At 34.1% G+C, this 14,183-nt stretch overlaps 1 protein-coding gene across 1 annotated transcript in view; it reads left to right on the plus strand.

Moving 5' to 3' along the window:
• Vps13b (vacuolar protein sorting 13 homolog B) overlaps nucleotides 1–14,183 on the plus strand; it is a 494,062-nt gene that overhangs the window by 129,457 nt on the left and 350,422 nt on the right. The window contains exon 19 of the mRNA XM_090339134.1: nucleotides 851–1,024. Within this exon, the coding sequence (XP_090195260.1) occupies nucleotides 851–1,024 (174 nt within the window). The remainder of the gene's footprint in view (nucleotides 1–850; nucleotides 1,025–14,183) is intronic.

A 14,183-nucleotide genomic window follows, 5' to 3' on the forward strand; every position in this document is an offset into this window, starting at 1 on the left:
ATATTTTCAGCACAGAATAAATTTCAAGGTAAGATTATAATTGTAATTATTGCATTAAATTTTTAGAAAGATGTCTTTGTGTTATGTGTGTGTGTGTATTTATTTATTGGTGCTAGGCTTAAATTCAGGCCCTGAACACTGTCCCTGAGCTTTCTTGTTCAAGGCTAGTGCTCTGCCACTTGATTCATAGTTCCCTTTTTGACAGATAAGAATCACATGGATTTTCATGTTCACCATTGGATTTGAACTGTGGTCTTCAGATCTCAGCCAGCTTACTAGCTAGGATTACTCTCCATCATAAAAAAAATTTGAACATATTCTATGTTTATTAGCAAACATTAAAACTAATTTTAAGAGTTAACATTAGACTGGGCACTGGTGGCTCATGGTTTGTAATCCTAGTCACTTGATAAACTAAGTGTAGGTTGCAGTTCCAGGCTAGCCTGGGCACACAGAAGAGAATCACTTTTCAATCAATAGCTGGATGTATAGTCATTGCATCTACATTATGAACAGTAAAATAGGTGGATCATGGTCCTTGCATGTGCCAGGCAAAAAAATGAGACTTTATCATTAAAATTTATGCAAAAAGACCAGAGGCACAAATCATTTTTAGAGTACCTGAATACTAAGTGCAAACAAGTACAAAAAAAATGAACAATTACAACAACAAATTCAGGAATATTTAAAAATAGTTTTGTTAGACTTATAGATTAGCAACTAAATGTACCCCTAAAATTATATAATTGAAATATTTTTGTATTTGTGTGTTTTAAGATCCAGCATCACCAAGATATTCTGACATTTTACTGATTTTTTTTTGTTGTTGTTCCAATAACTTTTTATTCAGGTGACAGTGGAAAAGAGAAGTTGCTTCCTTTGCTTCAAGGTCCTTCTGACACTAAAGACCTTCACAGTACCAAGTGGCTCAATGAGACTAGAAAGCCAGAATCTCTTTTAGCTCCAGACTTGATAGCCTTTACTATCCAAGTTCCACAACATATGGACTACTGTCACAGTTCTGGTAAGTTTCAGCATTTATTATTGCCTTATTTTATGTTTTCTTTCCCAGAATCACTTATAAAATTGTCATTTAAAAGAAAATTAAGAAAAATTTGTGTTCATTGGGTAGTCTCTTTAGTTGTGCTTTTCTAAAATTCAGAGGCAATATTTTTGTGTCATCTTTAATAATTTAAATGTGTTTACAAATAGTAATGCTTTTTAAAATTTAATTTCATTGTCAAGGTGATGTACAGAGGGGTTACAGTTATATAATGTAATGAAAACAGTACATAAGTAATGAGTACATTTCTTATCAAACATTGATACCCCATCTCTTGTTTTTCTCCCACTTGATGTTATTTATGGGATTTGGTGTGTATTTAACACTTAGTCTGAGATTTATACCTATAACATTCAGTTGAGTTCTAAAATTTAGCATGTCTTGTAACATATGTTTTCCTGAACTAGTAGATCTTTGACTGTGACCCACAGCATGTCATATTGAAATTAGATATTTGAACCTTTTGTGCTCTTGTAGAAGGACAGGATTTGACAATGGGAATAACAACAAAAACAAAAGCAAAAGTTAAAAACAGAGGTTGAGATCTTACTTTTCAGGTTTGTATTTTTTTCCTCTATTACATTTTATTTACCACAATACTAGAACCATACTTCTCTTGTTGAAACATGATATCAGGAAGAAAAAGTTGTGGGGCATGTCACATCAAGGGTAAAAGGCCTACCTCGTGGCCCAGTGCTCACTTCCTGGTTTTGGAGATCCAGCCTGCCTGTCTCCTGCTTGGGAGGTTTGGCTATGGTTTGTGATGTAAAATAAGGCTACCTAAAACCCATGGCTTGGCCCTGCCTCCCTCTCTGACCTCACCTACCTCCCCCTGTCCTACCTACTTTTATATTAATAGACAATCCTGCATCTTACTTTAGCCCTGGTCTTTTCCCATTAAAGGAGTCTGCCATGACATTCTCCCTGGCACATCTGTGTCTTCCCTCTGGAGAGGGAGGGCTGGGTGAAGGCGGCCACCCGGCCCTATCCTTTCTCGGTCTTGTCTTAGTCCGGGTGTGTTCTCTTTGCCCTTCCTGCTGGTCAGGAGGCAAAGGGTGCTAAAAACCCTGACAAGATGTTAAGTAGATTAGTATTAGTGAGGCTAAGAAAATGCCAACATAAAAGTTTCTTAAAGGGGTTTCCTAAAAAAGATTCCTTTATAGTTTGTTTTCCTGTATTTTTGAAATACTCGCATACATGTAGAGTTTTATTATCATTGTAAGTTAGTTAAATGTTATAGCTTATAGGAATTACGTTTAACATTATTAAATTCAAAGTAGAAACAACAAAATAATTTATAGTTAATTTGGCAGAAACTAAATTAAAGATAAATATTAAAACAATGCACAAGTAAATACATGTAAGAACACAAAAACATTTTTGTAATACCAATTCCAGAGTTTCAACTCAGGGTTTGTCACGAGGCTTGCTTGCTTGGCTGGTGTTCTACCACTTGAACTGTACCTTCAGTCTGGCTTTTTACTGGCTATCCTTTAGATGGGCCTTCTCCTGATAATCGGATCTTAATCTTGTGAGTAGCTAGAAGCAGACATAAAGCATTAGCATCTAACTCACAGTTTGAAAGATAAGTTTTACTGTATATTCCCATTTTTAACTAAGTAATACACTAGAAATTAGAAATTACTATTTGAAAGACTAGTCTGATGATTTCCTGCTATCTTGCTTCTAAAGAGAATACTCCTCAAAAAGTGTTACATGTTAACAAAAATAGCATGGCACCTTCACAAAAACAAGCCTTTGTAATGGAATGGAAGACTTATAAATAAACCCGCAGAGCTAGCTGTATGTAGTACTTTAATCTTGACAAAGGTACCAAAAGCATATATTAGAACCATCTTTCAAAGGTTATTTTCATTAAACTGGATAATCCCATGTAGGAGACTAGATTCCTATTTCTCACATTGTACTAAAAGCAATAAAAAATATGTAAAAATGTTAATGGGAGACCTGAAACTTAGAAAACTACTAGGAGAAAATATAGGGGGACACGTTAAGATCTAGGCACAGGAAGACTAAAACTAGCTTCCTAACTCTCATGTTGTACAAAAATCAATTCAAATGTATAAAAAACCTTCATAGAAGACATGTGACTTTGAAAACTACTAGAGAATTCTTTGGCATAACCAATGACTATCTCAATGGTACTGCAGTAGTTTGGACATCAGAATAAGATGGCAGTTGGAATTGCAGTAAATAAAAAGTTTATTTTTCTGACAGTAAAAGAAACAATCATCAAAATGAAGAGGTAGTCTAGCGAATGGGCGAAAATCTTGGTCAGCTATTATCCAACAGGAAACTCCTATCTTGATTAGATAATGAAAATAATAAGCACTAAAAGAACAAATAATCCAATCAATAAACGTGCAAGTCACCCAGACATTTTTTCCTATTAAAGCATAAATACCTAATATTTGTGTGGGTAATGTACAGTATCATTAACCACCAGGAAAAGCAAATAAAAACTACATTGAGATTTCATTTTACCATAGTTGGAATAACTGTCACCAAGAAAATGAAAATTCACATGTATTGGCAAGGATGTAGAGATCCTTACATATTGGCAGTGGTCTAAATTGGACTAACCACTATGAGATGTCTCAAAAATTACAACTATGCTGGGTGTCAATGGCTCACGCCTGTAATCCTAGCTACTCTGGAGGCTGACATCTGAGGATCAAGGTTCAAAGCTAGCCCAGACACAAAAGGACTTGAGACTATCTCCAATTAGCCTAGAATATGGGAAGTGGGAATTGACTCAAGGATAGGGCAGAAGCCTTGAGTTGAAGAGCTCAGGGATAACGCCCAGACCCAGGGGTAGGGTACTAGCCTTGAGCTGAAGAGATCAGGGACAGTGCCCGGCCTAGTTCAAGACCCATGACCCCCACAAAAAAAAAGAGTAAGTATTCTTTCTCTTAATATTCATATTATTCTTCATAAGTTGAATCTATATATAGGGTCACATTATCTCTCTCTCTCTCTCTCTCTCTCTCTCTCTCTCTCTCTCTCTCTCTCTCTCTCTCTCTCTCTCTCTCTCCCTCTCTCCCCTCTCTCCCCTCTCTCCCCTCTCTCCCCTCTCTCCTCTCTCTCTCTCCTCTCTCTCCTCTCCTCTCTCTCCTCTCTCTCCTCTCTCTCCTCTCTCTCCTCTCTCTCCTCTCTCTCTCTTTGTGGGTCATGGGACTTGAACTCTAGGCCTGGGCACTGTCCCTAAGCTCTTCAGCTCAAGGATACCATCCTACCCACTGAACCATAGCGCCACTTCCTCACATTAGTTTTTCTTCAACTTTTCATGTGCTTCTAAAAGTAAGGTGGATAGAAGTATTATTTGTAAAAAATATTATTTGTGATACTTTCAATAGTTAAAGTGTAAAGTTTTATAGCTTTTTCTGCTGTTTAGGAAATTCATCTAAACTTCAACATTAGTGTCATGTTTAGAGATGTTGATAGACCTGTACGTAAAATTGTAATGTGATCATGTATTTGTTTCTTTGAAAACTTTCTTTTTGATATTTTTGAATCCTAAAAAATAATGAATTTTTACTTCAGCGTTTTCACATGCTTTATTTTTGACCATTTTGAAATTTTAAGCTTTCTTTTTATATATACATTTTGACTTACATGCACATTTATGGCTTAGATATTTTTTGATAATGGTTTAGAGAGCGCACAAGGATTATTTAGTTTCAATTGTATTTTATTATCAGGGTAATGTATAGAGGGGTTACAGTAACATTTGTCAGGTAGCAGATACATTACTTCTTGAACACTGATACCTCTTCCCATGTTTTTCTCCCAGTGTTTCTCCCTTCACCTCCTCCTAGTCATCTTGATTTCCTCCTTTCCTATTTCAGATAAACAAATAAATATCTATACAATATACCAGGTACAAAATCAGATGCAGTAACAGCATGAGATAAACCATAAGAAGAGTAAAGAAAAACAAGAGAGAGAGAAAAAAGATATAACTTCTTACACAGTTTAAGAACAATAAACACAAAAATAAAACTCTTGTTTAACCAGTTTTAATGTTTGACTAATTGTTTGATTATGTAACAAGATTTAAATGAAATGTATTTGTGTATGTGTGCATATATATGGCAGATGGTATAGAGAAATCAAAGACAGTTACAAGTTGTGAATTGTCTTTGGAGACTTTACTGAATAATATCAGTATCTCAGCAAGTATTTTTCTGGCTACTGTGTGTGGTTCTCTCCACGCGGCCCCCTCCCCCCTTCCCCCCCCCCCCGCCACACACACACATGCATCCAGTTGCCTATACTTTTGTACATACATAATGTAGTTACTCATACTTCTTGATTTTTTCTCTTCACTAGGTTTTCTTAGTTTTATCACAGTGTACTATATTTTACCCTACAGATTTAATTTGCTGTTTTTCTTTTCCTGCTTATTAGACTTTTATTCTTTATTTGGGCTTTTGCTATATTTTCATTGTTTAGAACAATCCTTGGCCGATGACTCACTAAAAATAAATATTTAATTAAATAATGAGCAAACAAGAAAGAATTGTGTTTTGAGGCTTGAACATGAAAAGAAAATGAGATAAGCAAAAGGTCTTCTGATACTAAAAATAAAATATTCTGAGTAGTTCAACTCCTTTAGATGAAAAATTAAAGAGAACATGTTATCCCTTTTGTCTTTCTCAAAAACAGTTGTCTAGGTGACATTGTTAATGAACTTTTCCCATGGGTTTATAAATTTGAAATATGATCATACTAATTAGTTTTGAGGATTATGGCATGATGTGTGGAAGACAGCTGCCATGATGTGTTCTCTTCCAAGTTGATGGAGAGAGGATTGAAGCTGAGAACTAGAAGTATCTGGGTTTTATATAATAGTAAGCTGAGAAGTGAGTTTTAAGAGGAGCTTGATTACCAGAATGGGAGAGAATAGGCAGGATTTTAATGGGAAGTAGGAGTTAATGTAATAGAAAGGAATATTACTGACGTTAGTGATACTCATTATAAAAGTTTGAACATAACTTTTATGAAAATACTTTTTATAAAATAAGACTTTTAGCAAAGCAATACTATTTGCCTTACGGTGGAAGAAATAGAAGCCTAAAAGTTAAATGACTTATCCACACTTACCAAGTCAGACTTTGAACCTAAACTTGGGCTTTTAGATTATACTATTACTCCATACCTTAGGCTTTTTTTTTGTGGGGGGAGCATTTTTCTCTTTTGACCATAGTATCTATATTGCACGGCATGGCATTAGTCTTAGAAGTTCTTTAATTCTGAGTATCTTCTTTCTTACTTCATGGTAAACATTGTCTAAAGAGCTACATTTCATGATTTCAGAACCTTGCTTCCTCTTTGAAGTATTAATACTTCCCTTGCAACTTGCCCTCCTTCCCTCATGATAGCATTCTGTGCTTGTCTGATTCTGATTACAATGAGGGAGTTGAGGGTACTTGTGAGACTTCATATACCATCTTGCTTTCTGACTATTTAATGGCATTAACATTTTTCTAATATTTGCACAGATATTAGAAATCAAATAAATAAATTTTTCTTCTTCCTTCATAGAAAGACTTGCTAACTCCAACTGATATACCTTTGTATGATATATTTATGTTTGATACTTTTGCATGGATTCTAAACCATTTTCTTCGAATTAAACACAAACTTTTGGCTTTTCATATTCTATATTTTGTTCATGACATAAGAAGTTTTACTTGTCAAAATGATCTTTCTTAGCCATGAATAAATAATTGAATAAATTTGTATATCTGATTAGGGTATGAAGTAATCATGGAAGACATTCTAGTTAGAATCAAAAGAACTTACGAGTATCATTTGCATTTTTTTTTTTTTTTTTTGGTTAGTCCTGGAGCTTGAACTCTGAGCCTAGGCATTGTTCCTGAGCTCTTTAGCTCAAAGCTACCACCCTACCCCTTGAGACACAGCACCCCTTCTGGCTTTCTGGTGGTTAATTGGAGATAAGAGTCCCATGGTCTTTAGTGCCCAGGCTGGCTTTGAACCTTGATTCTCATATCAGCCTCCTGAGTAGCTAGGGTTACAAGTGTGAGCTACTGTGCTGGCCTTTTTTTTTTTTTTTTTTTTTTTTTTTTTTGCCAGTCCTGGGCTTGAGCTCAGGGCCTGAGCACTGTCCTTGGATTTTTTCAAGGCTACAGCTCTACCACTTGAGCCTCAGCACCACTTCTGGCTTTTTCTCTGTATATATAGTACTGAGGAATTGAACCGGGTTCTTCCTGCATGCAAGGCAAGCACTCTACCACTAGGCCAAACTCCCAACCCCCTTCGTTTGTATTTTTAAGCATTAAAAATCTATTTTAATATATTTCCCTCTGTTTTAGATGTACAGGTGATTTTCTCTCCTCAGTTGTTATAAAACTTTTACATATGATTTTGTTTTCTTCCTACGTGTATCCTTGGTCTATTTATTCTCTGCTCAGTGTTAAAATCTCTGTTCTTCCTCTGTTATAATCCTAATCACTATTAGATCTTATTTATTGACTTTCAATTTTTTTGTTATAATAAATGTCATAAAATTTTATTTCAGCTGTGTATGAACCTGACTAAACTGAATCATTTAGCTTCATTTCCCAGTTTTTTTTTTTTCAGTTTCTAACATTTACTCTTGATCTTTTTTTTTTTTTTTCTACTGAAACCATAGTCTTTCTTGACCTCTATGTATGTGGAGAGATAAGTCTCTGTAAGGTCCATTACGTTGTTGAATAGTCTTCTGCCCTTAACTAACAGTCATTTTTAAGGTTATGTTATTGCTCTTTCCCTTTCATTAGCCAAGCATAAATTTATATTTCTTTATTTTTATTTGAGATCCAAACTCCAGGTTTAGTCATTACTTAACCATTTACCTACAGATATTTTAATGGTGCCTGACACATTGAAAAATAAACATCATAGTTTTCTTATCTAATGTGAACTGCATAATTTGCTCCTTAAGTATTGTTTGTAGTGTTACCCTTTGTAGTGTTACCCATAATATTTATTGCACAGTTATAACAATAATTTATGACATCATATGTAATTAATAATGATTTTACACATTGCATTTTTTGTCTCGTAAGCTGAAGCTTTCAGGACCAGCTCCCTCCCTCCTTGTTTCTCTTCGGATTGTAAACGCTACAAGATCATTTTTTAAAGCTAGAACGTAATAGTTCAGTCTAAATATTATAGCATTGCTTTAGTCATTTCTCATATGCTTCAGTTTAATTGCCATATTGGTTTATTTCTACTGCGTTACTGAAAAAGGTCAATTTTAAAATGGCACTCCAAAACTTAACACAATATTCTGTATAATACAAAGTATATATTATGTATACTTCTTAGATTCATGTTAAGTTGTACTTTTACCTGCTTTGTTCTTAGTTTCTTTGCCAGTAAAGATTATGTCTTTTATTCTTTTGAATTATACTTGTATAACATGAATATAATAATTTATATTTTATATTATTTTACATATGTATTTTATTGGTGCTGGTGTTGGGGATTAAATTTAGATCCCCATTCTTCTTTTACTGATCTGTTTTGCTTAAGGGTAGCATCCTACCTTTTTTTTTTTTTTTGTCAGTCCTAGGGCTTAAATTCAGGGCCTGAGCACTGTCCTTGGGCTTTCTTAAGGCCAGAGCTCTACCATTTGAGCTACAGCATCACTTTTGGCTTTTTCTATGTATGTGATACTGAGGAATTGCACCCAGGTCTTCCTGCATGCTAGGCAAGCACTCTACCACTTGGCCAAACTCCTGGTTCACATTCTGGGATTTGAGCCATGGATTCTGGTCTTTCTGGTAGTTAACTGGAGAAAAGAATCTCAGGGACTTTCTAGCTTAGGCTAACTTCAAAGAGCAATGCTCAGGTCTCAGCATCCTGAGTAGCTAGGATTACAGGTATGAGCCACTGCTGCCCATTTTAGGCGGCTATATGTCTTTTTACGTGAACAATTATGAAGATAATTTTCCATATTTGATGTTTATGGACCTATAAGGAGTTTGTTACTATTCCTATGGAATTTTACCTAGTTTATTTCTGTCTCACATTAATAAATAAGATATATTTGGAAGTATCTATTTAACTGTAGTCACTGTATAAACCTAATGAGAAGTTTTTGGGGGAGAGGAGAAGCAGATTCTTGCTCTGTACTCTTGCGTTCTAGGGTTATACATACATATTGTGAACTCTAGAGCCATTATTTTCTTTTAATGTATACAACTCAGAAAACCATTTTCTTCCTAAGATGACAAAAGGAAAATTAAGGTGATTTTGAATATATTCTAAAATAAATGAGAGACAAATGTTCATGGTAAAATAATTTTTATATATAATGAACCTTTAAGCTAGTCTTCATATTTCTTCAATATAAGGCTTAAAAAACTTGGTTAGATTTTCATAAATTTTTACATTTACTCATCAAATATGGGGAACTTTTGGTTATTAATGAAAAGCGATAATTATAGTTCCAGTGTCAGGAAATTTAGCTAAATTTAGTTGACCTTCTTGATTAAAACATGCCCGAAAGCACACACCTTTTGGTTTGTTGCTGAGAATATGAATTGTTAAGGAGTTTTGATAATAGATAGTATTTGACATTGGAAGTTTTAAGTTATAGGGAATGTAGAATAAAGTGTTCTTTAGAAGAAAGTTTTCATAATGTAGAATTATGTGAATTGCCTTGAAGTTATGTTTTAAGTACTTTGGACAGAACTCATGAGTAAGAATCCTTGTATATTGTAGCAATTAAAGACAATTCACATTTGTGGTTTGGAGATAAATGTGTAAAAATTATACCCATCTATCTTATTACATTTCCTCTTGGCTCCCTGAGGACTTTACTATGTACTTTATCTGTAATTGTTGCCAGTTTTCTATCATGTTCCCATTGGGCTTGTGGTGCAAAAAATCTTATCCTCTTGATGACAGAGCCTGCCTGAATGATTTCATGCTCCTAGCATTTTTGTTCACGGGAATTAAGGGCAAGATGTAACTGCAGCTGAACAGAGCGTCTATTTTTGTAATTTTGGAGTTTGGGCTCTGTTATTGGAACTAAATGAAGAGATCCAGGTGTTCTCTAGCCCAATCCCTTTGGGAGTTTTGGTGGTAGATGCTTGAAAAGAAAATGCATGTGTTTCCAGAGTCAAACAGCAGCTGTGAGACAAGGATTTATGTTTTTCTCAGAACTTTGGGATTTCAAAATGTTACATTGAATCACAAGCATAGAAAGGAGAGCAAATGTTAAAGATGTTATACAAAAAAGTAAATTTACTGATCTTTTTACCATATGAACTACTTATGGGAATGTATGAGCAATGTGACTTTTATAAATGAGTATTATGATAATTTGTACGATCGATTACATTGCAAATGTTGATTTTTACTTGGAGAAGTTTTTATCCTGCTAATTAAGATATGATTTTCCATTTAAAAAGGTATCAGTATATACATAATCAAAGGTCTTTGCAAAATAATTGCCATATGCATTTTGATTGTAAGTTGGCAAAAAGTTTAATAACTGTCTTTCAAAAAGCAATTTAAAGGATAAGAAATATAAATTTCTATCTACAATAATAATAGTGGGACTTTACTGATATATATCAAACATGTATTTTAACATCTACATATATATTAAAAAAGATAAACACATAGTCTTTTGAGGAACTAAGGCCATAAAGTATGAAGCTAAATGAAAGGACTTCTAGGATATAGAAACAAGAGCCATATAATGAGTGATTGTTGTCCTTAATGTACTATGTTATCTCTCATCTCTTTTGCTGTCCCATGGTTATCTCATATTGTTACAGTATCTCACTTTGCTATCTGATATATTGGATATATTTGTATTTGGTTATTTGAAATTGGATAGGACAGGGGGGGAAACAAGATGAAGGATGGGGGTGGGGAAGGGAAATGGGGACCAAGATATGAGAAAGGGTATCAATGTATGTGAATTAATGCACCTTCTATCTGGCAAATATAATGTAACCCCTCTACTAATTACAATGAAATATATATAAAAAGTAAAAAAAAGATAAACACAAAATTCTTTTTTAGATCATGAAGTTACTTTAAGTTTTAGTTGTCAAATTTTTCTTTTTTCATATTATTTATTTATTTGCTTATTTATTTATTTTTTGTCGTGGGGCTTGAACTCTGGGCCTGGGTGCTGTCCCTGAGCTCTTCAGCTCAAGGCTACCATCCTATCCCTTGAGCCACAGTGCCACTATTGGGTTTTCTGGTGGTTAACTGGAGATTAGAGTCTCATGGATGTTTTTGCCTGGGCTGGCTTTCAACTGTTATCTTCCTGCATAGCTAGGATCACAGCTATTGAATGACTACTGTTTAATATTTTAATCATCCTTGTGTTTTTATTGTATTTTTTAGTATCATCATTTCTTATTCACTTATACATTAAATACTTTATTGCATATTTTCTGTGTGTAGGAATATGATCATGCATCAATGTACTGTAATTTCTTTTTTTTTTGCTTTTAAAGTAGCATTTTTTTCATTGTCAGAGTAATGTATAGAGAGAGGGGTTGCAGTTACATTCATCAGATAGTAGGTACATTCCTTCTTTCACATTGATACCCTTTCTCATGGTTTTGTCCCCATGTACTATAATTTCTGACATATTAAGAAAGAGTAAATGAATGGTTGTTAGATAAAGGTGTAATTTTATCCATTGTAAACTGTATTAGTTTGAATAACTCATTTTCCTGGGTATTGTTTTCTTATTTAAAAAGATAAGGTATTTTCATGCATTTAGTAGAATTGATTGTTTTGAAGGTTAACATTATATCCTTAAGAATATTGTAAACTAAAAAAGCACAATGTAAATAGCCTGGCTTGGTGGCTCATGCCTGAAATCCTAGTTACTCAGATGGCTGAGATCTGAGGATTGCAGTTCAAAGTCAGCCCAGGGACTAAAGACTTCTAGACTTTTATCTCCAGTTAACAACTAGAAAACCTGAATTGGTGCTGTGGCTCCAGGGTGTTATTCTTGAGCTGAAGAGCTCTGGTACAACGCCCAGGCCCAGGGGTAGGGCTGTATCCTTGAGCTGAAGAGCACAGAGACAGTGCCCAGGCTTAGAGTCCAACCCCTATAACTGACCAAAAAAAAAAAAAAAAAAGGAACAACGATGTAAATTGTATTAATTGTTTTGAAATAGTATCATACATGAATTGCTTAGTTGTTTAAAACAAAGTTTCTTTCCCCATATTATCTTTTTTCTTGTTTTTGTATGTCAGCTGATCTAATTTAATTTTATTCTGAAGTTACCCTTATAAACCTGTGGGTCCAAAATTCTTAAGCTACAGAGCAAATCTTTTACCTATTTCTAGAATCTGCACATGCCTTGGTTAAATCATGATGCTAGGAGTCAGGAGCAGTTTCAACAGCAACAGGAAATTACTTCTTCCTTTGAACAATTTGGATTCTGGATGAAAGCCAGAGGGAGAAATCCATTGAGCCTCTGGATAACCAGTTGTTTCCCTCATTTATAGCACAAGGTCACAATTTTGGCATCTTTATTATTTATTTAGAAATGGTAAACTGATTTTAGAAGCTAATAAAGACTAGTTTTATTAGTAAATTATAAATTAGAATATAAGGACATACAGGTTAGAAATTAACTACAAGGAAACAAAACTACAAAATATATAATATTTAAGTACCTTTTACATGGATCAAATGCTACCATTATTACTTCACTTTTTATTCACTTTTTTCTTTTCTATGCCAGTCCTGAGGCTTGAACTCAGGGCTTAGGCACTGTCCCTGAGCCTTTCTGGTTAAGGCTTGCACTCTACCACTTGAGTAATATTGTTACTTTTGGCTTTTTCTGTTTATGTTATACTGAGGTTGTACCCAGGGCTTCATGCATGCTAGGCAAGCACTCTACCACTAAGCCACAGTCTCAGACCTCACTTTTTATTTTTTATTTTAGAAAGTCAGATCAACCCAAGTTATCTTTAGGTTTTCAGATTGTGGCTTTGTATGTGGTTTCTGATTTTATCCAAATTTTGAAAGTGCTTTTATAGTAGCTTTCCTACAAAACACTAGGGATTAAAGTCATGTATGAATTTGCTACCTACCTGTTTTCCTAGTTGTTCTAACTCCTCTGTAGGGATCTTGATTGTACAGAAAACTCTTGCATCTCTTTTCTTTCTTTCTTTTTTTGGTACCGTATCTTCATCTTCATGCATATGAAACAGGAGTTTACAACTTTCATGGAAATAATATTCTATTGATTGTACCATTTTTGTTTAAGCAGTTAGTTGACTACTGTGTTTTTCATGTGAATTTGAAGTATGAAGTGTGTCATAAATGATCAGAAGCCCTTGTATAGATACTGAACTGAAATTTTTCTCCCTTCTGATTAGATAAAATTCAAATCCATTTTCCTTAAAATGTGGAAATGAGAGATACTGTAGAAATATCTGCAGGAGTATATATAGTAGGAAACCTATAAAATAAAACTATAGATAATAACTTCGTAAGAAAATACAAATGCATTAAAGGAAAATGGCCAGGGGAGATACAAGTAGATATTCAAATGATTAGAAATATGTGAAAAACAGATACTGTAAGTGGTCAAAGAAATTTATATTGAAATGCTAAAGAGCAATTGGTTTACTTGTGAAATTGACCAATGCTTAAAAGCTTCAGGTTTTTTGTTTTAAGCAATATCTTTCTGATTTTGTTGTGGCTGGCTTCAAACTGGATAACCTCTCCTGTAACTTCTGAGTAGCTAGAATTATAAATAAAACTGAAAGCTGAGAAACTTATAATGAGGTAAGCAATTTGATAAGATTCTGGTAGGAGTTTGGTTTGGTACAAAGTCTAAACAAATCAATCTAGCAATATTTATGAACGACTAAAAAGGGGCCATTCTTCGCAATTTCAATTCTTAGACTATATTCTAAGGGATTAATCCAAGCTATACTTTTCAAGATTTGAATTTATTTTCAAATAGCATTGTCAAGTTTTCTATACCAATCACAAAGCATCTTGGTTGTTTATTGTTAGGCAAATTATAAAAGAAATCAGATTCCAACAATAAGAATATTTTATGTCATAGGAGATTGTTAATACTAAACC

This window comes from Megascapheus bottae, chromosome 9 (genome assembly GCF_031878675.1).
Source record: "Megascapheus bottae isolate mThoBot1 chromosome 9, mThoBot2.hap1, whole genome shotgun sequence".
In the NCBI taxonomy this organism is placed as follows: Eukaryota; Metazoa; Chordata; class Mammalia; order Rodentia; family Geomyidae; genus Megascapheus; species Megascapheus bottae.